General features: G+C 34.6%; 1 protein-coding gene across 1 annotated transcript in view; it reads left to right on the forward strand.

Moving 5' to 3' along the window:
- Positions 1–24,675, forward strand: part of LOC106636721 (segmentation protein paired) — a 226,295-nt gene that overhangs the window by 42,563 nt on the left and 159,057 nt on the right. The window contains exon 2 of the mRNA XM_089592265.1: positions 2,016–2,154. Within this exon, the coding sequence (XP_089448391.1) occupies positions 2,016–2,154 (139 nt within the window). The remainder of the gene's footprint in view (positions 1–2,015; positions 2,155–24,675) is intronic.

Below are 24,675 nucleotides of genomic sequence, written 5' to 3' on the forward strand. Positions count from 1 at the left end.
TTGGATTGATACTTTTACTTGGACTCATAGTTGTTGTCACAGACCACCAAAACAGCACGTGAAAATCAAAAAAGAGCAGTACTAACCCCGAACTTGGCTACCATAAGATTACAAAATCTCCTCCCTTAATACCGAGAGAGACCCTACGAGAACGTGCGTGCGTGACAACTGATATGTTCCAGCATATTTACTGTATCACTGTACAAAGTACATATACATTTAATCTTTTACTTACAGTGTTTGTGCCACATAACTTACAAAGAGACTGTTAGTTCGTTCAATTATTTAAATAAAATAAAATACAACAAAATTAAAATAGAGAGCTGAACCAGCTACTCTCGCATCAACGGTGGTCTCGAAGAGACGGTGCCACTTGTCCACCTTTCTTACATCATTATAGGCTGGTATCAATGTACAATATTCTTAATAGACACAAGTTAATACATGGCGTTAAAGATAAAATATAGTGAGCCAAGAAAGTTACGTCATAAGAATTCTCAATAGATTGAATGTACAGTTTCACTATGTTCTGGTTTGAAATTCGATCTACGAGATTGTACTGTGTATTACATTATGTCCCAAAAGGAATCAAAAATCTGTATGACATACTATACTAGTAAGTTAGTAGGTATTGATTAAGAATTTCTTGTATTTTAGTAAGTACACAAGAGCTGGTTGGGGTTACGCTATAAGCCAACTTAGTAGATGTAAAAACCGTGACATACAAAATCCCTGGAAGACAGCAAAACACGTTATTAGGTATTAGGAAGGTTGTTCTAAAACTAACCTACTGTAAATATGCATTGATTTCCCTGTAGGGTATATCCTAATGCCATCTGAGCATCAAACCACGAAAATACTTGATCAATCACTAGGTACGTGTTTAAGCTACAGACAAGGCCTTTCAGCTGGATCTACAAAAATTAAGAGACGTATTTAATATCTAGTAGCAAGACAAAATACTAATTTTTAGAGTGAACGACGTAGAAAGCTCACTGGTCAAATCACTTGGCAGATGATGTTAAAATCCAGGAACTAAATCCAATGACTGTGTACTACGACAATAAGTTGACTTTCAATTGTGTTGAAAACGCAGAATTTGTCATCAAAGGAGACTTTATTTAGGAAAAAATTAAGAAAGATAAGGTAGTGGTAAAAATTTAACTATTAGAAAAGATGATTACTGACTCTGTCACTCAGTGTTTCTCTGCCAAAGTGTGTCAAAATATTTGCAAAACCGTTAGGGTGATATAGAATGTACATAAAAAAAAAAAAAAAAAAAAAAAAAAAAAAAAAAAAAAAAATTGAACGAAGATTTCCGTTTTTTAACATTTTCAATTTTTTTAGGAAATGTTTGCGATATTTAATTGAAAAAAAAAGTTTTTATTCACCTTTCAATGATGTTAACACAAGTTTTGTAATTACTTCACTTCATTTTTGTTTTAGAAATCCACATTGAAGAATCGTGATGTTACCAAATGCTCAACATGTTATTTTAAACGTAACAATTGTGATTTAAAAATGCCCTTTATAATCATACCTTTGTACTTAAGTTCTAACGTAATGTTAGTTACATATCAACTAGCCAAAGTGGGTAATATCACCAGTATACAAGTCTAAATGAACTAGAGAAAAAAAATATGTTTTAAAAATTATCAGTTGGACGTGAATTTTCAAATTCTCTTGTCCTCTCTTACCATTTATTCCCACATGTAGAAACTCTATGATAAGCTACTAAATATATTAAATTCGAATCATTTTTTTAATCACAATGCAATACGCTATTTTTTCATAGTTTAATAACATACACAAGCTTGTTATTACGCGAAGTAGGCTTATATCAATAAAATATTAAAATATAATGGATTTAAAAAAATGTGCGTCATAACAGTCAAAAAAAGCAATATGTACATACTTTTATTTTTCTACATAGCAACAAAAACTATAATCAGCGTTTGTTAAAGTATGGATATATTTAGCAGTTCAGTAATTAGCTATACATGCATTCTTTTTAGATTTCAATTCAATGCCTGGACAAGGGAGAATCAACCAATTAGGTGGAGTTTTTATCAATGGTCGACCACTGCCAAATCATATTCGCTTAAAAATTGTGGAAATGGCAGCACAAGGTATACGGCCTTGTGTTATTTCAAGGTAAATTCGAAACTCACATTATATCTATTGTATCTGTTTGGTTCTTGCATAAACTAAAGTTTTTAAAAATGAAAGTCTTACCAGTTGGAAAACAAAACATTCAAAATTTTTTATTTGCTACAAATTCTGCAATAGTCTTTGCAAAAAATAAACGTAACTTAACGCTGGAACGAGGTCACAGTAATAGACGCATGCTTCTTACACAATACTTTCCTTACAGTGTACTAAAATATGAAATCTGTATTAATATAATGTATTTAATAAATAAAAAAGAAAAACTATTTTTCCTTACTTTCTATGTCCAATATATTTGTTATGTGCTCTTGTTTCATTTTTCTCTACTGATTATTACTCTCGTATTTACGCTAATGTTAGTGTCCCTAAACTCTTTTTTCTTTCGTTGCGCGAACTTTGAAAACTCTAGCCAAGGGTCTATTGCTATTACATTTCCATGTATTTTCCTGTTAATCAGCTAGCTCACGCAGCTCTTGTATAGAATGGGTTCATTTCCCCTTTGTGTACTGTTCTGTAGAATTCCCAGTGAACCAAAGCGGTTTATCTGTGAATGGTTCGTAAGAGATCAATACTTAAATTACATGAACTTTCCTATTTACTTTGTTATTTGTCTACAATTTTAATTAAATCCGAACCTGTCAACTATTAATTTGTTAAAGCTATTCTATAAGTTTTAGTTATTTTTAGGTTATATGATAATTATCACTAAAGAAATACAACATATTTGAAGGGAAAAACATGTGAAAAACCCTTTTTTATTAATTGACAACTTACAAATCGGAAAACAGTAAATTATACAAATAATGCATTATTATTAACGAACTCATACAAAATGTGAAGAAATAAATGAAGTATGCAATTGAAAAAAGGTGTGCACTTAGTTATAACGCATCGCATTGAACAATTGAATAAATGAATAAATACCATGTATTTTACCAGTACGCGCACGCGCAGGCCTGTATTCAGTCGCGTAGACTGTTGTCCACTAACGACTGCAAAATGACCCTGATGGGCTTATTTGAAGTAAGGGACTGTTGTCCTTTCACCAATAATGCAGGCTGAATGCCTCAGTTGTGCTCAACAAAAATTTGTTAGCTTCTAAATGATGTGTGTGTGTGTGTGTGTGCAACGAATAATGGCGACCGAACAAAGGGGGAAACGAGAAAAAGAATAACGCACTCCGATGCACGTGAACCTGTTTTTTACAAAGGCGTTCGCGGAATTGTTTGCGCTTCCGTGTCAAGTAAACAAGAAGGACTCATGTGTCCCAGTCTATTTATATGTATGACTTTATTATAACACGCACCACGTTGTCAAGTAAAATCCCCTTTGTGGATACGATAAACTTACGCGTCATTCACTTATTAAATGCGTTTAATGATTAATTTCAAGACGACGCTCTCATGCTCGTTGTATACACGTGTCAAATCGAAAGCAAAACGCGACGTGCGTAATGCTTATAGAAAATATAAGGCTTGTAAAACTAGTACTTACGTGACTAAATGCCCAAATCCGAAGGTAAAAAAATGGTGGCTTTTTGGTCGTGTGGTGAGAGGTTGTACGGCACACACCCCAAACGGAGAACGAAGGATTAGCTTGACGTGATCGCTCACTTCTCAGTTATTTTGTCGCGCCTGGTCGAGCTCGCTTGCCAGAATGAGTAAAAGAAATAACGCTGCGCACCTACTGCTCCCACTCTCTCTCCGTACAACATCGCCCCCCTATGTGAGCACGCATGCGCTGACCTGTGTAGTCGACTTTCGACGGAACAATGCTCCCCCCGCGCAAAGAAAATATGGCATTATTATAAACATACTTAAGATTAATTTACATATGGTAGAGGACATAATTGAGTTATGTTCCGCAAATACACGCCTTTGGTTGTTTTGACTTTGACGACTCGGACTACACCATCACTCCCAGGGCACAGCTCAACGATAACTCCCAACGGCCATTGATTACATGGTTGATCTTTATCTATGATAAGAACCACGGAACCAGACTTGATCTCTCCTTTATTTTCCAACCATTTTTGACGATGTTGAAGTTCTGACAGATACTCGACATGCCAACGACTCCAAAAACTTTGTCGAGCCTTGGAAATGTATCGCCAGATGGATAGTCGATTATCTGGAATCAATGATTAATCACGGTCAGGTAAAACGGTCAGTGGACGCCCTATTAAAAAATGCGCTGGTGTTAAAGGTTCAAGATCATTAGGATCAGTGGACATTGCACTTATTGGACGAGAATTGAGTATCGCTTGAATTTCGACGAATAGCGTGTATAATTCTTCGAATGTCAATAGTTGCCCTCCCACTACCCGTTTCAAGTGGTGTTTTGCCGATTTCACCGCGGCTTCCCAAATCCCTCCAAAGTGCGGTGACACTGGTGGGTTGAAATGCCACGTGATGTTTTGTTGAGTCATGATATGTTTAATTGATGTTTGAGTCGATTCAGAATTTACAAAGGTGAAAAGATCTTGCATATGCTTGTTGGCTCCAACAAAATTAGTACCGTTGTCGGAATAAATTTGTATTGGCCGTCCTCTATAACCGATAAATCGTCGCAACGCGGCTATGAATCCCTCTGTAGATAGATCAGTTACGATTTCTAAATGTACTGCCTTGGTAGCCAGACAAATAAACACACAGCCGTATACCTTTAACGTTGTTCGATTTCGAAATTTTTTCTCTTTCATGGAAAGAGGACCGAAATAATCTACTCCTACGTGACTGAACACTGCTGATTGGTTTATTCGTGCGCTAGGGAGATCGCTCATTTTTGTTTGAAGAACTTCCGGTTTGTGTCTTATACATTTAACGCATCGACGTATTAATCTTCGTACTTGTGCTTTACCGTCTAACAGCCAAAAGCGTGATCTAATTAAATATAGAGTCGTTTGAACTCCAGAATGCAATGAATTTTCGTGAGCTTCGCGTATTATCAACTCGGCTATTTGGCTGTGAGACGGTAAAAGAATTGGATGTTTCTTTTCTTCGGTTACGTGAGCACGACTCAATCTACCCCCTACTCTCAACAAACCAAATTCATCTATGAATGGACTTAATTTGCGAATTTTTTGGTTTTTTGCGGTTTGTCCCTTAAATAGACGATCGATATCGTGTTTGTAATGTTCTCTTTGAACCCACCGTAGTATCCTTTTTTCTGCTTCCAACCGTTCTGAAACGTCAATGATTTTATTAGACTGCGGATATTTCCATCTGCGGCAGCGAGCAATTGCATTAAGGAATCTAGAATATGAAGAACATCCAATGGTGACTGCTTCCTGTACCACGACGAGACAAGTTTCGGTCTTTAAACCTGGTAAATTAATGATTATATTATTTGGGGATTTGGGCCAATTGAATTCGTCGCGTTGCAACCAGACTAGACCGTCGAACCAATCGCGACCTGCAATAAATTGAGACGGAGACTGTCCTCGTGACAGTCGGTCAGCTATGTTATTTCGACCCGAAACGTGGCGCCATTCAATATCTCGTAATTTTTGTATCTCGGATACACGATTTGCTACAAAAACCTCTAATTCATTTGGGGATTTTTTCAACCATTGTTATACAATTTCTGAATCGCACCAAAAAATCGTGCGATTGATTTTAAACTTAAATGAATCACGACATTCGTTGAATAATCTAACTAAGAGTAGTGCTCCACATAACTCTAACTTGGGAAGTGAGACGGTTTTGATTGGCGCCACTCTCGATTTTGAACATGCTAAACGTACGATAACTTGATCAGATTTATTAGTTGAACGAATGTACAGAACTGCACCATAACCCAATTGACTGGCATCGCAGAAACCGTGGATTTCAATATTGCAGGCTTCTGGAATAATAAATAACCGTGGTATTGATAATTTTTTCAACTCAGACAACTGACCCGCAAAGCAAGTCCATTTTGTGTGCAAACTCTGGGGAATTGATTCGTCCCATTCCAATTTGATTTTCCAACATTCTTGCATGATTATTTTGGCATGTAATATGATGGGACCCAATAGACCGAGAGGGTCGAAAATTTTTGCTATTTCAGACAAAATGTTGCGTTTGGTGATCTTCGTCGGCAAGTCAATTGTCTGGGCTGAATATTCGAAATGGTCTGTCATGGAATTCCAGGCTACACCCAAAGTTTTTTGAACGATTTCGTGTTCTCTTTCCGGGTTGATATGATAAATTTGGGACGCGATACACGAGTTCTGACGAGAACCTTGATCTTCTAGATCACGCAAAACCTGAGGGTGATTTGAATTCCATTTTTGGATGATGAACCCTCCACACAGCAATGCTTTTATGAGCTCGTCACGAGCCTGCAGAAGATTTTCCAATGAATCCGCACCCGTGATCAGGTCGTCTACATAAAAGTCTTCCCTTAAAATACGATAAGCCAACGAAAAGTTAAGTTTTTCATCTTCTGCAAGCTCGTGAAGAGTTCTAATTGCTAAGTAAGGGGCCGAAGCGACACCAAAGGTGACTGTGTTTAATTCGAATGTTTCAATCTGGTTGTTGTTATACCAAAAAATGCGCTGGAAGCGTCGATCGTCAGGATGAACTAAGATTTGTCGATACATTTGTTTGATGTCAGCTGTCATTACGAAGAGGTGTGCCCTGAAACGAAGTAAGGTTTCAAACAGTTTGGGTTGAATCGTGGGCCCCACCATCAATTGACTATTCAAAGAAATTCCCTTATCCGTTTTGTTCGATGCATCAAATACGACGCGAGTTTTGGTGGTGGTACTACCTGGTTTAATTACAGCATGATGCGGGAGATAATATCCATCTGACTGCCCTCCGTATACTAGCGTCATATGCTCCAATTTGATGTAATCTTGCATTACAACACTATAGTCAGCGCAAAAATCAGGATTGCTTTGGAATTTTTTCTCAAAAGCCTTAAATCGTTGAAATGCTTTAGATTTTGAATTGCCCAGATCGGCTTGTGGTTCTTTAGAGGGTAGCTTTACTATGTATCGCCCCTGATTATTGCGCTGAACGTTTGCTTGGTAATGAGCTTCACATGCAACTTCCTCTTGAGATTTAAGAGGTTTCGTGCCGATTTCTTCAATTTCCCAGAACCTCGTGAGTTGAGTATTTAAATCAAGTAAATTACATGCCATTGTTTCCTGTAACTGATAATTTATACCCCCTGCAATTACCCATCCTAGGAGCGTTTTTTGTAAATAGAGGTCGCAGTTTCCCTTAGTCAAATTGATTTGTCCAACTGAAAATAGCGAGATTGTTGTTCCCGAAGCGACTAATAAATCGATGGGACGTGGGTTTTGAAAGGCGGGGTCGGCTAATTGAATTTTGGCGGGAATGTGAATTTTTTCTCGAGGGAAGGGTTCGTTGGGGATTTTATTAGCGATAGTGTCAACGATTACACAGTTCAACGTTTTTTGATATTCATTTACTCTAGACTGAATAGTTATTTCAATGGTTCCCTTAGCTTCCACCTGTATTCCCTCGATTGCGCTGATCGTTTTTTTAGGTCCTTTAACTGTTAATCCAAGTCGTTGTACTAACTTCTCTGTTATAAGGTGAACCGTTGAACATGTGTCTAGTAATACGCGAGCTTCGGTAAACCTTCCACCGCGACCCTGGACTTTAACGACAGCACTCATCATTAATTGGGAGTTGGACGACCGAGAAAAGGCACAAAACTCGTCTGTCGATAGTCATGATTCCTGACCTGTCTGTATTTTCTCATCGTTGATGTTAGGATTCGTGGTAGTTGTGATTGTCTTTGTTCCTGCATGTAAAAGCGTATTATGTCGTTTTGGACAGAGTTTACAAGTTCCTAGTTCGCAAGGACCGTTGTGAGATTTTAAACAGTTATAGCATAATTTATTTGTCTTAACGAAATCCCAACGTCTCTGTACCGAAAGTTTAAGGAAATCGGGGCATCTGAACAACTGATGATTTTGTTTACAATCGGGACACGTGATAGCAACGGTAGTAACTAGAACTCGAGACCCATCATTAGATTTTCGAGCCTTGGTGGCTGGGAATGTTCGATTAGTCGCGAAGCTCCCGGGATTGGCGACAGGTTTATCTCGCGTTTCCAGTCGACTATCGGTTTCCATAGTGTATAAACGAGACGCTGTTACCTGCACGAATTTATAGAATTGTTCAAGGGATGGAAGTTCATCAAGCGATAAAGTGTCCTCCCAGCTTCGTCGGATCGTCGGATGGAGTGTTCTCTCTAACAATCGAACCGAGACGCGATCTGATACATCTACATTCAATGTCTTCAAAATGTTTAAATGTTGTTTCGTGTCATCAACAAGTTTGGTCAACTCTTTGGAAGAGTGTGATTTCATGGGCGCAACATCAAATATTGCATCAAGATGCTTAGATACTAAAATTCGCTTCCGTTCGTATGACTCAAGAAGCGTCTGCCAAGCTTTGGCATAATTTTGCGGACTTATATCATAAAGTGAGATTTTGTTATAAGCTTCTCCCCTTAAGGAGTTTCGCAAATACATCAATTTGGTTAATTCGTTGATGTCGTTCCTAGCGTCGATCGTTTGTAAAAAAGAGATTTTGTATGATAGCCAATTATCATGATCTCCTTCAAATTGCAGTAATTCTACGACGGGTAATTTTAATGATTTTTGTTTTTCAAAGAAACTCGCGTTATTTATTCCACTCTGATTTTCCATATTTTCACAGTTAGCCTTTCGCTTTAATCTACTTAATTTCTCCGCTGCTGTAAAATACCGGATTTCTACTGCGGCCCATCCATTTATTTTAATTATTTGATTACATTCGATAGATCGCTCATCTATTAAGTTTTGTAATTCTTGGTATTGATTGGATAAATTGTTGAAACGGAGTTCAACTTGAAAGTACTGAATGTTCGAGTCATCAAGCAAAGTCTCAAGATCCTTTAGCCTCTGTTGAAACAATTGTGATCGCAAAAATAATTCCTGCTTTATCTTGTCCTCCATTTTGTTAGATAAATAATTCAAATGTAGGAGGGCAAATATTAAATTATTTAACAATATAAAGAATTAAAGATTAAATTGCCGATTATGACTAAAACATAATTATTAAGTTTCAAGTGATTGTATCAAACGATTAAATGCGATAAACGATACATACGATGAACAATTGAATCTGGTAACAAATAAACGCATTGTCGAATTAGCCATGCGTCACGATTGAATATTTATTTGAAATTAGTCATCATTGACCGAAGTCAATCATGAATAAAAACTGTATGGTAATGATTAAGCAAGGTGAAATCAAGTCTGAATGGTTTTAATGGTGATTATTACGACTTATCTTGCGTTTGAAGACGTAGATTAAGCTGTCGCTGGGAGAGAGTCTGGTCCTTGGTAGAAGTGATGGTATAGCCGATGACTTTGTGTACTGATGAAGTCGTGATCACTGTTATAGGTGGTTGTAATGTGTTTTCGCAGATGAAGATTGTGGCGAAGCACAGATCCGAAGTATCTGTACCTCACAGGAGGCACCAAAATGTTCTGTAGAATTCCCAGTGAACCAAAGCGGTTTATCTGTGAATGGTTCGTAAGAGATCAATACTTAAATTACATGAACTTTCCTATTTACTTTGTTATTTGTCTACAATTTTAATTAAATCCAAACCTGTCAACTATTAATTTGTTAAAGCTATTCTATAAGTTTTAGTTATTTTTAGGTTATATGATAATTATCACTAAAGAAATACAACATATTTGAAGGGAAAAACATGTAAAAAACCCTTTTTTATTAATTGACAACTTACAAATCGGAAAACAGTAAATTATACAAATAATGCATTATTATTAACGAACTCATACAAAATGTGAAGAAATAAATGAAGTATGCAATTGAAAAAAGGTGTGCACTTAGTTATAACGCATCGCATTGAACAATTGAATAAATGAATAAATACCATGTATTTTACCAGTACACGCACGCGCAGGCCTGTATTCAGTCGCGTAGACTGTTGTCCACTAACGACTGCAAAATGACCCTGATGGGCTTATTTGAAGTGAGGGACTGTTGTCCTTTCACCAATAATGCAGGCTGAATGCCTCAGTTGTGTCCAACAAAAATTTGTTAGCTTCTAAATGATGTGTGTGTGTGTGTGTGTGTGCAACGAATAATGGCGACCGAACAAAGGGGGAAACGAGAAAAAGAATAACGCACTCCGATGCACGTGAACCTGTTTTTTACAAAGGCGTTCGCGGAATTGTTTGCGCTTCCGTGTCAAGTAAACAAGAAGGACTCATGTGTCCCAGTCTATTTATATGTATGACTTTATTATAACACGCACCACGTTGTCAAGTAAAATCCCCTTTGTGGATACGATAAACTTACGCGTCATTCACTTATTAAATGCGTTTAATGATTAATTTCAAGACGACGCTCTCATGCTCGTTGTATACACGTGTCAAATCGAAAGCAAAACGCGACGTGCGTAATGCTTATAGAAAATATAAGGCTTGTAAAACTAGTACTTACGTGACTAAATGCCCAAATCCGAAGGTAAAAAAATGGTGGCTTTTTGGTCGTGTGGTGAGAGGTTGTACGGCACACACCCCAAACGGAGAACGAAGGATTAGCTTGACGTGATCGCTCACTTCTCAGTTATTTCGTCGCGCCTGGTCGAGCTCGCTTGCCAGAATGAGTAAAAGAAATAACGCTGCGCACCTACTGCTCCCACTCTCTCTCCGTACAACATCGCCCCCCTATGTGAGCACGCATGCGCTGACCTGTGTAGTCGACTTTCGACGGAACATGTACTATCTGGTTCCGAAAAAGCATATTAGATGGGCCTACATGTTATACTCGGGCAATATATAACTTAAGATTTATAATTTAAGAATTCTGTTTTAAGTCTGTTAAGCTGAATGTCTGATTTTCTTAATGAGTGGAAATATTTCAGAGGTTCGTTATACCTGATAACTGTAAACTGGCATCCATACAAATAAGGTCTAAATTTCTTTTTAGCGAATACAATTGCCAGTAAATCCTAGTCATACAGAAATAATAAAAGATCGTTCCTTTATGACAACGTGACACGTATTCATACAGTCTATCCTTTCTTATCTTACCCTGATTAAAGATTACGTCCAGCACATAATCCAATGTATCTGTTGTCAGAGTGAAGTGTTTTTCAAAATCTGGGGCGATAAGTACAGGTCAACTGTACAGATGGTCTACAAGGGTCTTAAGCACCTGCCTTTCTTAGTAGCCTAATAAAAATCTGATATCCGTTCTTCAGAGTCTTTATAACGGTTATACAATTTAATGTTTTGCGTGCTCCATCAGTCAAGCCAAAAAAGCCACTTAATATCTACTGTCTATTAGAATGTAAGTGCTAAGAAAATTTTTCTTCATAATGAAAACCTCAGTGCCTGCATATGCATAATAAGTCGCCTTTTTATTTGATAAATGTGGACCCTATAACTAGACAAATAGTGGTATACGTTCCATTTTCGCAATTTTCATGGTTGCTTTAGGAAGCTGTCCTATTTTTTTTTACACTCTGAAATTTTGGATTCGTCGACCTCTACATATATGTCAAGTGCCTTTGTCCAAATACTTTTTTTGCAAGCTCTTCTGCCGTTCCTTACGCGCTTATCAATCTACTGTGATGAAGTATTTTTTCACTCTGCTGCAGAACGTTTCATTTTCTCCCGCATTTTCACCTCCACTGTTTTTTATTGCTGCATCGTCTGTGGACCCCTTTCTCGCACATTTTTTTTTTGCTGGATACGCTTCTGTCCATCTCTCTATCTCTAGTTTGCATTCAACGTTTGGACACCATGCCAAACATCGTGTAAGTTCAAAATCGTGGATGCATCTCTTCTGTTGTCAGCATTGTATTTACCGTTTTCTCGCTGCAATAACTCCTATCTTGAGATGGCCCGTACCTGATAAAATTCTTATTATAGCCGTCCCTCTTATCTTAATTTTTATAGCTGTATCCATAATGGTTGAATGTACCCCTACTACAATTATTGTACGAGTTACCATGGATGTGGTTGCCGCAATTATTATTAGTTCGAGGATTATAATTATTATACCTGTTATTGTAACAATTGTTTCCAGGCTCCATTTGGCGACTGTTATAACTCCTTTTATATTTATTTTTATTATTTATATTAAACTCATAATTCTTACCATTATAATGATTAGCGCTCCTGTTGGTAGGAATATGGTTTACAGGTTAGTTATGCCCCTCGCTTCTCTGTCATTCCTTTTCCTCTCTATCTTGATTGCGTGAGTGTCAGTCTCTCGCATACTGCCCTGGTCTCTAATAAAAATTGTGGTTCATCTTCAAAAATTTTTCGTTGTGTTTTGAAGTCCTTTTGTTGTTTACTTAAGTGAGTAGTTTTCAGCACTCATTAACTGAATGCCTGGTTTAGCCGTCGCTATATATACAGCACTTTTCGTTTGTTGCTGCTCCTCTTGTGCTACTATTACTAATGCTTGCAGAAATGCTTTTAACTTAGCATAAAGTCTTACCTATACGTAAGTATTATAAACCATTACATAAGGACTGTATTGTATTTGCATGACCTAACCTTTACTCCTAATTTCTATGTCAAAAAAAAAAGAAACGAAATATGAAAAAATGAAATATGGAAAAAAATAATAATGAAATTAAATGAAATTTGAACAAATAAGATAATATATTAAAAAATAATGAAATGAAATGTGAAAAAAGAAATGAAATAAAGGAAATACAAAAAAATGAATATAAATAGAAAAATATAAAAAAAAGAAATAAAGGAAATACAAAAGAATGAAAAAAAAGTTATGTAATTAAATATGAAAAAAAGGGAATGAAAAAAAAAAGATTAAATATGAAAATAAGAAAGAAATTAACTAAAGGAAATACAAAAAAATGAAAAAAATGTAATAAAATGAAATATGAAAAAAAATAAAACAAGAAATGAAAGAAAAAAAAAAAAAAACAAGAAATAAAGAAAAAAAAAAAAATAAAAAAAATTAAAAAAAAACAACAACAAACCAGGGGGGATAAATGGGTCATGGGACCCACGGTAAGAACGAAGTTCTTTGAACATGACGAGTATAAAAACACAATTTCTCAGGTAACAAGGGGGTCGCCAGACCCATTGAAAGAACGAAGCTCTATAAACGTTAATACTGCATTCATGTAGTTCACTAAACAAAAACTTGGAAAACGAATAAAAAAAAAAAATAAAAAAAATAGTTCAGTACTCACGATGGTTTAACTTCGTGAGAACGTCGTGCATAAATACAGTACTCACGAAGTTCAACCATCGTGAGTACTGAACTATTTTTTTAATTTTTTTTTTTAATTCGTTTTTCAAGTTTTTGTTTAGTGAACTACATGAATGCAGTATTAACGTTTATAGAGCTTCGTTCTTTCAATGGGTCTGGTGACCCCCTTGTTACCTGAGAAATTGTGTTTTTATACTCGTCATGTTCAAAGAACTTCGTTCTTACCGTGGGTCCCATGACCCATTTATCCCCCCTGGTTTGTTGTTGTTTTTTTTTATTTTATTTTTTTTTTTTCTTTATTTCTTGTTTTATTTATTTTTTTTTTTATTTCTTGTTTCATTTTTTTTCATATTTCATTTTATAACTTTTTTTTCATTCTTTTGTACTTCCTTTATTTCTTTTTTTTATATTTTTCTATTTATATTCTATTTCATTTCTTTTTTCATATTTCATTTCATTATTTTTTAATATATTATTTTATTTGTTCAAATTTCATTTAATTTCATAATTATTTTTCTTCACATTTTATTTTTTCATATTTCGTTTCTTTTTTTTTCATATTTTATTTCATAATTTTTTTTCATTTATAACAGTAATTATTAGCATTACTGTTATGCAAAAAAAACCTCAGGTTTAATGAAAATACAAATATTTAATGCGTAATAACGCGCCTTATTATATTTAATCTACATAACCATATTTATGCTAATTAAATTTTTTTTTTTTTTTTTTTTTTTTAGATGTATTATTTAGGAAACAAATACACAATTTATAAAACAAATTCATAATTGAATGTATTATCAGTGAATACATTTAGAAATGGAATGTTATAGTTACGAATCACACGATAAGTACAAGAAACCGACTTCTATAGTCGGCAGCGCTCGTAGCAGAGTGGGTAAGGTACAGGACTTACATGCAGAAGGTCGAGGGTTCAAATCTCTTTATTGGAAAATGTTTTTTTTTTTTTTTTTTTTTTTTTTTAGAATTGTAAAAGAAAAAAAATTTCAAAGTCAAAGAAAAATTACTGTGGGAAATAAAATTAAAATTTGTTAAAAAATTAATTGCTTGGGAGTGTGAGGTGGAATGGTGGGTAAAGGTGTGCAGAAGAGTAACACGGCACGGTTGACAGATATACATATATAGTTAGGAGAGGGGAAGTGTGTAGAGAACACTTGGTGAGTGGGGACGGGATGAGGGGAAAAAATTGAGAGGAAGAGATTTCTGATTCAAAAAAAAAAAAATCTGTCGGTTTTAAAATTCCAGCCCCTCGAGTAACGCGACATAAAGAACTTCGTTCTAAAAACTTTTTTTGTGTAATCTGCACTTAGTTTATTGAAATAATGGCAGTTGGAATGAAAACAATAACACTAACATTTATTTAATTTGTTTATCCACAATGTTTCACTTGACTTAACACTAATCTTTTGGATTCAATATAATTAGCGTTATAGAAAGCACGTGTTTTCTAACAATTTGATCGCGTGAGACTATTGCCATATGTAGCTATCCTGGTCATTAACAAACTTTTGCGTCCCAGCCACGGCAGCTGTTAGTTGCTTTGCCATTTACGAGTATCAAGACTAGTAATTTTTTGCTATTAAAGCCATCTTTAAGCTGTGGTTGAGCTTTAATGGCCGAGAGACACACGCAAATATCATGTAATAGACGACAAGCACTCTAAATGATTACCCTCTTGAATACTATGCAGTTGTCTAAAAAACGTATTATGCTATATTGTCATTACTTTGTTCTCAGCAACTATTATTATATAACTTTTCTTGTGACTTTTATATAGGTCCAAGACTCAGACAATGTGATACACAGTGATGTTAATTCCTCAGACACAATTGGTAATCCTTGAGATTCGTTAAGTAGTGGTAACTGCGTCCACTGTCTACAGACTACAGACCTTACGTATAGAAGGGAATTTTGGTGGGGTTGTTAATGTAATGACAATGGGTTAACTATTTAAAGTAGCAATTGGTTAAAAAAAAAGAAAGCAAAGTGTTAAATTACTGCAAATGAAAATGTTGTAAGGATTTTGGCCTTTAAAATAAATAATGAAATAAAACAATTAGCTCAATTTGCGCCAAAAATATTTTATTTTTGCACCCAAGGCACGATTGCAATATTATTTAACCTAAAAAAAAGCATAACATGTGTATGAGCTTAAGAAATCGTTTTGATTAATGCATATTAGTACTAATGCATGAGTCATTGAGTATTTTGTAAATTATTTTTATTCAGACCATATTAACAACATTTTAGATATAACTGTCACGTGTAATAGCATACGGATATGCATCCATGGGCCCCTCCCAGTATAAGGCCTTAAGGATAGAAGAGCAGGAAATATTGAAGGATAGAAGCTGAGAGTTTAAGGGAGTCAGTTGGTAGCAGGGCAGTTGATGGGTAGCCAGTAAGAGAGTCGATCGTTAACCTGCAAGAGGGACGTATAGTGCGTTGACGCAAGCATATAACAATTGACCTATTGGAAAAGAGTAAACAAAGGACAACCATCTCAACAAAATTATCAACTCACCTGAGACAGGGCAAGTAGACGCAATGAGGCCCAGACAGATCATTTGAAGCATACAACGTTTATAAGAACAAAGGCCTGTAGCTATCTATCGGGGACTTGCAACTGAGTGTACAGATTTTTGTCACACTAATAATACTCTTTGTTTACTCTCTGGGTATAGATGGAGTATTTTAACTATCATCCCGTTATATTTTTATCCTTCTCTATGGGTTTTTTTTTCTCATAGAAGAGGGACATTTTAACTAATAGAAGTAAGATAATTACCAATCAATAAAAGTACCTTTATTATAATTTCTGTACATTATTTTATTAAAAAAAAAATTGTTTAACGTTTTACGTGGTAGTAAAAGAAAAAAAAAGGTGTAGATTTGAACTCACAGTGCTGTACAAAAATTTATTAATGAATGCACATAAATATACATAGTTAAAAGCAAAATATTTTAGAAATAAGCAGCAGAAAATAGCACTATAATTAATCTTTCTTGCACTCTTCTCAAAACTTGCAAAGATTGCGAGCCAACGGAATTTTTTTTAGAACACGATTTTGAATCCAACGTGGTTTAGATGAAAACAAATAAAGAGACACAAATCATTAGTAAAATTGCTAAAAAATATCAAACTGAAGATTTCATTCAAAGAGAAAAATCAAAATATACGTGATAATACATAAAGCAACAAAAGAGGCTGCCACGTTCAAAGATCTTAGAACAATAGTTAGCAATTATTAAATTTAAATTTAAATTTAAGGCAAATGGGACTAAAATTTTAATGTAAGGCCAACAGTTATTTAGACAAACAAAATAACCAAAGGAATACATTTAAAGGTGAAAGGTAAAATAGGTAAATGCGACCCTACAACAAACTAAACTTAAATCAACAAATAGAAATCTTGCAAAATACTTTGACGATGATAATGACAGTAGATTCGGGGAAGACACGGATACATGAAGACTAGAGCATGGAAAAGAGAATCCCAAACAGCTTTATGCTTTACTAGGTGACTGGGTGTTCTGAACTTTGATTACAACAGTAAAAGTAAAAAAAGCTTTTTTCTTGAGAATCATAAAAATGAAAGGTTAATGTTTGAATACGGCAAAAACAACTGTTTTAACATTCTTAAGTAACAAAAGTTAAAGTGCCTTACTTAATTATTTGTTAGAGCAACCAATAAACCAGAAGATGAAAAACACCTAACTTAAGAATACTTCACAAGACTTTTACAAACGTACGATCAGCCAGTACAGAGCAATTTTTTTTTTAGGAACGAATTATTTAAATATATTAACTTGTCTGAATAGTGCTTTTAGTACACTGCTCCATAATAGATATCCTGAGCAGTTTATTTTGTTTGAGCGAATAATTAGAATAATAAAATCAAAAATCCCCGTTCAATGTAAAAAATATTTTATAGAACTTTTGGGGGATAAATCACAATGTATATCGGGGGGTTGGTTCTGCACGGAACAACTATTATTTAAAGACACACTTTTATTAGAGATTGAGACAATTATGCAACTAGACAACAAACTAGTCATGGAATATTTTTGGCAAGCTCAGTAATTTCACAATTGAAATATGATGGCATTAAAGGCAAACCCGTACTCAACATAGGCCAAGAAAAACACGTCAAAAAAGAAATGAGATGGTGTAGTGGCAAGGCAGTTTTTGTATAGCATAAGAGCTTTGTATGACTGAAACATGGCAGATTCAAATTAAGGAATATTGAAAGTGGCCATTAAAGTAGCTTCTCCTGTAGATAATGAATTAAGTGTCCAACGGCTAATAACAGCACGAAAAAAAAAGTTCAGAGCAAATTACGCTAAAAGACAACAGGGTCCTATAGTGAGCCTTGTCAGCAACAATGCGCCCATTAGAAAGTCAGACTCCGACAAGCGGAATGGTATAGAATATACGAAATGGTGCCCATATTGACAAGAGAATAGCCGTAATTCGACGAGCTGGTACAAAAAATTGTGTCAGAATGCGAAAAAAGGAATAATAAACCATCTTAATATTGACGAGAAGTCAAAACAAAGAATAGAAAAGGAAAAAGGATGCAATAGAAAAAAGGCGTACAATGATTAACACCCTTGGTATAGAAGTGGTGAGAATTTTAGAAAACAGTAAGGAAATTATGGTAGCCCTTTATAATTAAGGCAATTGTAACAAAAAAAAATTATTATTAAAATAATAATAATAATAATAATAATAATAAAAAATAATTACTATGATAATGGTAACAATAATTATAATAAAAATCATGATAATAATAATTATAATAATATAAAATAATAACAATAATAACCATCATAATGTGACAATCTTTCGTTAAAGTATCAAAGACCTTGATGAAGATCGCACCGTTTTGTGTTTGGACCAAGTGAAGGGCTTGAAACTACGAAACACATTACCCTGTTGTATATAAAGGTAAAGACGATGATGATGATGATGATGATGATGATGATGATGATGATGATGATGATGATGATGATGATGATGATGGTGATGATGATGACAATGATAATAGCAATACTTAAAATAGTGATAATAACTGTAATAATAATCATGGTAGGAACAACTATAACACCAGAGATAAGCGTTGTTATTATTATAGATATGACGATAGGAAAGATGATAACCGCAACAACCAAAATAATCAGTACTCCTACTATAATAAATGTAAGGATGACTACATAGAAAACTGAAATAACAAACAAAATGTGGGGGTGAGCAACTTGAAAATAAAGTATTTAAACGCGCAGGACATTCGACATCATCCTCAGTCGACGATCATGAATCCACAACAAATGATAAATAACAGGTATTTGAAACCGAAGTTAGTAAAAAAATAGCATAAAATATAAGACTTATGCTACATTATGTACAGATAAAGCCATTGCCAGCAACAAACAGTCTCTTGGAAATTGACCGAAGAGTAAAGAATGTGACAAGCTCAACAAGCTAGTACACACATAATGTAGAGAAAAAAAAGACAGCGAGTTTCGAAAAAAATACGAAAACAACAGTGCCGTTACGGGCTCAGATTTAAAAAAAGACTAATGCTGAAAAGAAAAAAGAGACACAGTTATTTCACAAGGTAAAAGTAAATACATCTTATTAAGAACATACACCACCGTCAGTGATTTTTGAGAGCCCTTAAATAAATAGAATTGCTATGTTTAACGCTAATACGAGTGCAAAAATCTTGATAATAATAAAGAATTGCTTTGATCCCAAAATAAAAGTAAATAGTTGAAAAAAGTGAGCATAAAAGTTGTGACACGTGTAGGGTGCAAAACATAGAAGTTGGTAAGGATATCCCTCAAACATTTAATGAGTACCGTTAATGAAATTCAGCGTGACTTTCCTGTAAAAGTGAAAGGCATAATAGGATGAGACATTTTGAAGTTGCTTGCCAGCGATTACTGTCACTGAAATCACTGTCACGCCAAATCAGTTGCTGCGCACAATCACGCTCTCGTTTGCTCAGCTCAATTGGTGTACCGACGTTCTCATTAGTCCACACAGTTCCCTTGAGCAAATAAGCTGATCCATAGTGCTATCATACTTGCGAACGCATATTGTTTTAAACTTTTAAGTTTTTCACGTAACTACATTATCGCAGTAAGTGCTATTTCTTCGTTTAATTTGAAGATCATTGTAGATAAAATTACATCAAATTTTTTTTTTCGTGCATAAGATCTAAGAAGTTGAGCAATTGCATAGTTTAAACAAAGCGTTGCTGATTTTTATAGTTGTGTATTTAAGTGTGTAAATAAAATATTATTGCTGAGAAAAAAGTGTTCATATTGTATATGTCACAGCCTTATTTCTGCTCCTACTCTTATAAACGATCCTGTTCAGTATCTTGGAAGACATCATTTAATAATAACAGTCCACTTTAGCTCGATCTAGGACTTAGTCCTTAAAACCAGATACTAGGAGAGGGGAGCAGTCTCAGCAGAGGATTTTGTGTCTGAGTTAGCCATAGTAGCCTTTTTCTTTATTTTGTTTATTCTTTATTAGCCATCTCGGCTTCTTGAGCGATGGTGCGCAGACGGTCAATCTGCCAGCACATTGTCTGACACTCTCCCTTACTTTTTCTCTTGCATACATACACAAACACACGAATTATAAAGCACTCAGCTCAATGACAGCCAGTCCTTCATCGTCACTATAGTTCTCTTTCACACGCGTGCATAACATGTGCTTGGCTCGATCTTAGCGGGGCCTTCTTTGCCAACCAAACTTGTGTTTTTGCATTGCTGCTGTTGTCACGACGCTATTACGCCCATTTGACTGGGTAGTCACTCAACACTACAAGCTCTCTCTGTGGGCTATCTTTTGCCTGCTTTCATTGCTGCTGCTGTTGTGTTTCTTTGTGGGCCACCTCATGCCTGCTCCTCTCACCACTACTGTAGCTCCGTGGTCTTTTCTGCATGTCACTTGTGCTCCCATCGCCACTGCTGCTGCTGCGTGGGCTTTTTTGTGGGCCACATTGTGCCTGCTCCCGTCACTGCTGCTGCTTCTTATCACCACTACTATAGTAAAAATTGTTGAGTCCTGTAGTACGAGTATCAGAGTGAGGCTTAAAATTTTCCAATCCTGATTTTTTAGTCTTGATAAAGTAGACTTTTACTTGATGCCTGAGTTCATGCAGTGACTATAGGTAATTCCATTGAAGGGAATGATGATGTCAGTCAGACAATAGCTTCACCTTCCAAACTAGGTTGGCTTTTGTCTGTGCCAGTCTTGGTATCTTTACCGATAACCACAAGAAGTCCAGTAGATTTTCATACTATTAAAACCTCCGGTCTTTTTGAATTTTTACAAAAATTCTGGGCAGTTGAGGAGCCCCCTTGCCTGACTGCGCTAAGCGCTGAGGACAATGAGTGTAAAATTTATTTCACTGCTACTTACCTCAGCTTACTGGATGGTCGCTTTTTAATACATCTGCCTTTTAGAACTACAGTAGATCATTTAAGAAACTCTAGTAATAGTTTGAGCAACTAGAATAAAGGCACATGAACAATACTGAGTTACGAATTGCTTACAATGCGTTTCTGACGAAGTACTTATCAATGGGACATATGGGGGAGAGCCCTGTACGTGATCTTGCTGTTTACTTCTTTTCACATCATGGTGTTTTTTAAGAGCAATGGTGAAAAGTTCAAATTACGGGTTTTGTTTAACTGATTAATTTAAAAACGTAACAGCTCTATCTTCAGACCTACATTTGATTGAGACTAGATAAAAATGGGGTTCATATGCATTTTCTTAAACCGCTGGTATGGAGAAGATGTTCTGGCAAATATTTGTATACGTTAATATGCTTGTGTATTACATACTTATAGCACAAACACTTTAAAATTAACCAATAAAAAAAGTAATACAAAAAGTAATCATTAATACTTTATTTGCACGCAAAAACGTACTTTAGGCGCATCCGTCAATGACGTAAACAACTTTAGGATAAAACGAGAGTATGCTTTTTGTTAGTTGTAACGGGAGGGGTATGGGAAGAAGCCGATATACAAATAATTTTTACGATTTTGAGAATAGAAGACGCGTTAAGTTAACTAACAAGCATCAAAGAGGGGTAATCCTGAAAAATATAACTGAATCTTACACTGCAGATTGGGATAGGAGAAATAAAGAAAAAAATTGTTTACGCAATCAATGGATGGCTACTTCTCGTAAATGTTACATACATTAACATAAAAGAATTTTAAAAAATTAGCGACAACAAAAGATAACTTCAAACTTGTCATCGTAATTATGTGGTTGCTTAATAAAAAGTGTTGTACATATTTATGTATGAAATACATGCGTTTTAAGTTTTTAATAGATTGAAAATAAAAATGATCTAACCTGCAATTTCAACTGATTGCATTGCTTCCATTTCATTATTATCGTCAACATTATCGTTAGATGAATCGGCAATCAATCGCTTTTCTGCTATCTGTAATGCTACTTTTAGAACTTCAATGTTTACATTTTCATTTTCAAGTAATTCAAGTGCTCTGCTGCACGTCGTACTATGAGAAGCATCTTTAATTTTGACTCATTTTCTTTCACTATTCTCATGGACTCTTGGGGATTTCTTTGGATGGCCAGCCATTTTTTTATAAAAGCCGTCATTGTCCACGTGCATACTATCTCCTACTTCCACAGCTCTGCTATTTTTTTCAGTGCACAAATCATTTTGAATAGAGCTAGACTTCCTCCCACTGTTTTGGCGAACTCTGCGTATTTTTTCGGGACGTCCAACCTTCTTTCGATTTTTTTTTCCTTTATGCTTAAATAAAACCATTAAAACTGTATTGCAGCATGCCAACCCAAACATTTTGTTCAATACAAGTGTAAATCAAGTAGCTCAACAATTATTTTAGAATCTTATTTCTTATACTTGACATTGCTGTTTGTCACTTACCTTCAAACACTATCGAACAAAGATATACAGTTTTTTTAGAAAAATCGCCAGAAGCGTTTAAAAGTTATTAACAATTTTCTTTAATATTTCACTCCGAATTTACGTTTTCCTACCTCTCCTTCAACATCGAATCTTTGAAATCTCCAAAGCTGTACTGCTAGGCCTCTTCAAACTTTTGCTAATGGTAAATAATATTAATCTGTAGCTGTGCTAAGACGTTAAAGGAAATTGTAAGAAATGTCTTTTTACCTTACAACTACCTTAATAAGATTCTACAAGCGTGGTGCCAGTTTAGATGCATGGTTGTTGATAAAAAGAATTTTGTCTCTATTTATTTGTTTTATGGACTTTATTAAAGTCGTATAAATTGTTTCTTTCCTAATTTTGGTATGAATGTAAATCAGGGCACATGAATATGGATAAAAAAATCAATATCGAAAAAATATTTTTTACTAGTAACCATACACCTAATTGACACCACGCGAGTAGTGTCTTATTGAATGTTAAATTCAAAAATCAGCATAAATTTTTACTAAAAGTAAGTGCTACTACGTGCTCCCACTATATTGGCTGTTTTTAAAATTGAAATTGAAGAAATCTTGACAGTACTACATAATAACGAGGACTTTGTTTGGAAGAACTCGAAAAATACTGTCACAAGTTTTCTCATCGATAAATAGAAAATTGTTGATAGCGAAAACACACAGGAAATAATTGGAACTAAAATGTGAACAAAAATTAATAACAATTTTGATTTTACGTTTTAACGTTTTCTGTAATTTTTTTCTATTTGCAATCATCTAAGCTTTATGCTCCAACAAAAAATATCGGGTTACTTTTTTTCTTTCTCGAGATATTAGGTCTTGAAGACTAGAAAATTACAATTTTTGGCTTTTAGGTTATGTTAAAGAATGCGAAAGTTATTATTTTGTTATAATAGCGTTTAATGTTGAAGAATTATTTATTTTATTGATTAATTAGCATTTTTTTTAAATTTAATTCTAAAAATTCTTTTTTTTGAGGTAATTCCATTAATTTCGAGGTTAGGATTTCACGTTTTGAAGTTCTCTATAATTTTTTTATGTTTGCTATCATCTAAGCTTTATGCTCCAACAACAATTTCTGGGATACCTCTTTTCCTTCTCAAGATATAAGATTTAAAGACTAAAAAATTAAAATCTTAGGCTTTTAGGTTATGTTAAAGAATGCGAAAGTTATTATTTTGTCATTGTAGCGTTTTATGTTAAAGAATTATTTATTTTATTAATTAATTAGCATTTTTTTAAAATTTAATTCTAAACTTTTTTTTTGAGGTTATTCCATTAATTTTGAGGTGAGGATTTCACGTTTTGAAGTTCTCTAAAATTTTTTTTTGTTTGCTATCATCTCAGCTTTATGCTCCAACAACAATTTCTGGGATACCTCTTTTCCTTCTCAAGATATAAGATTTTAAAGACTAAAAAATTAAAATCTTAGGCTTTTAGGTTATGTTAAAGAATGCGAAAGTTATTATTTTGTCATAAGAGCGTTTTATGTTAAAGAATTATTTATTTTATTAATTAATTAGCATTTTTTTAAAATTTAATTTTAAACTTTTTTTTTGAGGTTATTCCATTAATTTTGAGGTGAGGATTTCACGTTTTGAAGTTCTCTACAATTTTTTTCTATTTGCTATCATCTAAGCTTCATGCTCCAACAAAAAATTTTGGGTTACCTCTTTTTCTTCTCAAGATATTAGGTTCCTGACACTTCAAACCCGAAATCTCCCACTATGCGCCATTGCGTCAGCATATATATACCACGCTGTCTGTTTTTGGCGCAGCGCAACCTGTCTACAGATTATATATATATTCCTACATAACCCATGTCTTAAATACAATGTAATTTATAATATGTTTATTAAATCATTAAAGAAAAGCGTACAGAAAAATAAAAAACTTATGGTAAAAGTGGATCTTCCTCCCCCCTCTGTGAAGTTGGCTTCTCGAAATCAGTGCTACCAACACACTGTGAGACGGCAAATTCAAATTTTTAATGAACCTTGGCGCGGTAAATTTAAATTATAAAAAAAAAACCTGTGAATTATATTTAATTTATTTTGTAGTCCTGGAAAGGATTGATTGAAAAAACGCTGGTGTGGCTAAAGAATTTAGGTCGAGATAACAGTAAGAGAGTGAATTCAAGCAATGTCTTTTGAAAACGCTGTAAAGATACATGGCTCTGTAGCTCTCAGTCCAAAATAAATAAACTGATCCAAATAAAAATCAAAATGGTTTTTGCTTCAGTTT

Source organism: Copidosoma floridanum, unplaced genomic scaffold, assembly GCF_036245765.1.
Source record: "Copidosoma floridanum isolate Cflo_tuat_1 unplaced genomic scaffold, Cflo_Japanese_pri ptg000015l, whole genome shotgun sequence".
Taxonomy (NCBI): Eukaryota; Metazoa; Arthropoda; class Insecta; order Hymenoptera; family Encyrtidae; genus Copidosoma; species Copidosoma floridanum.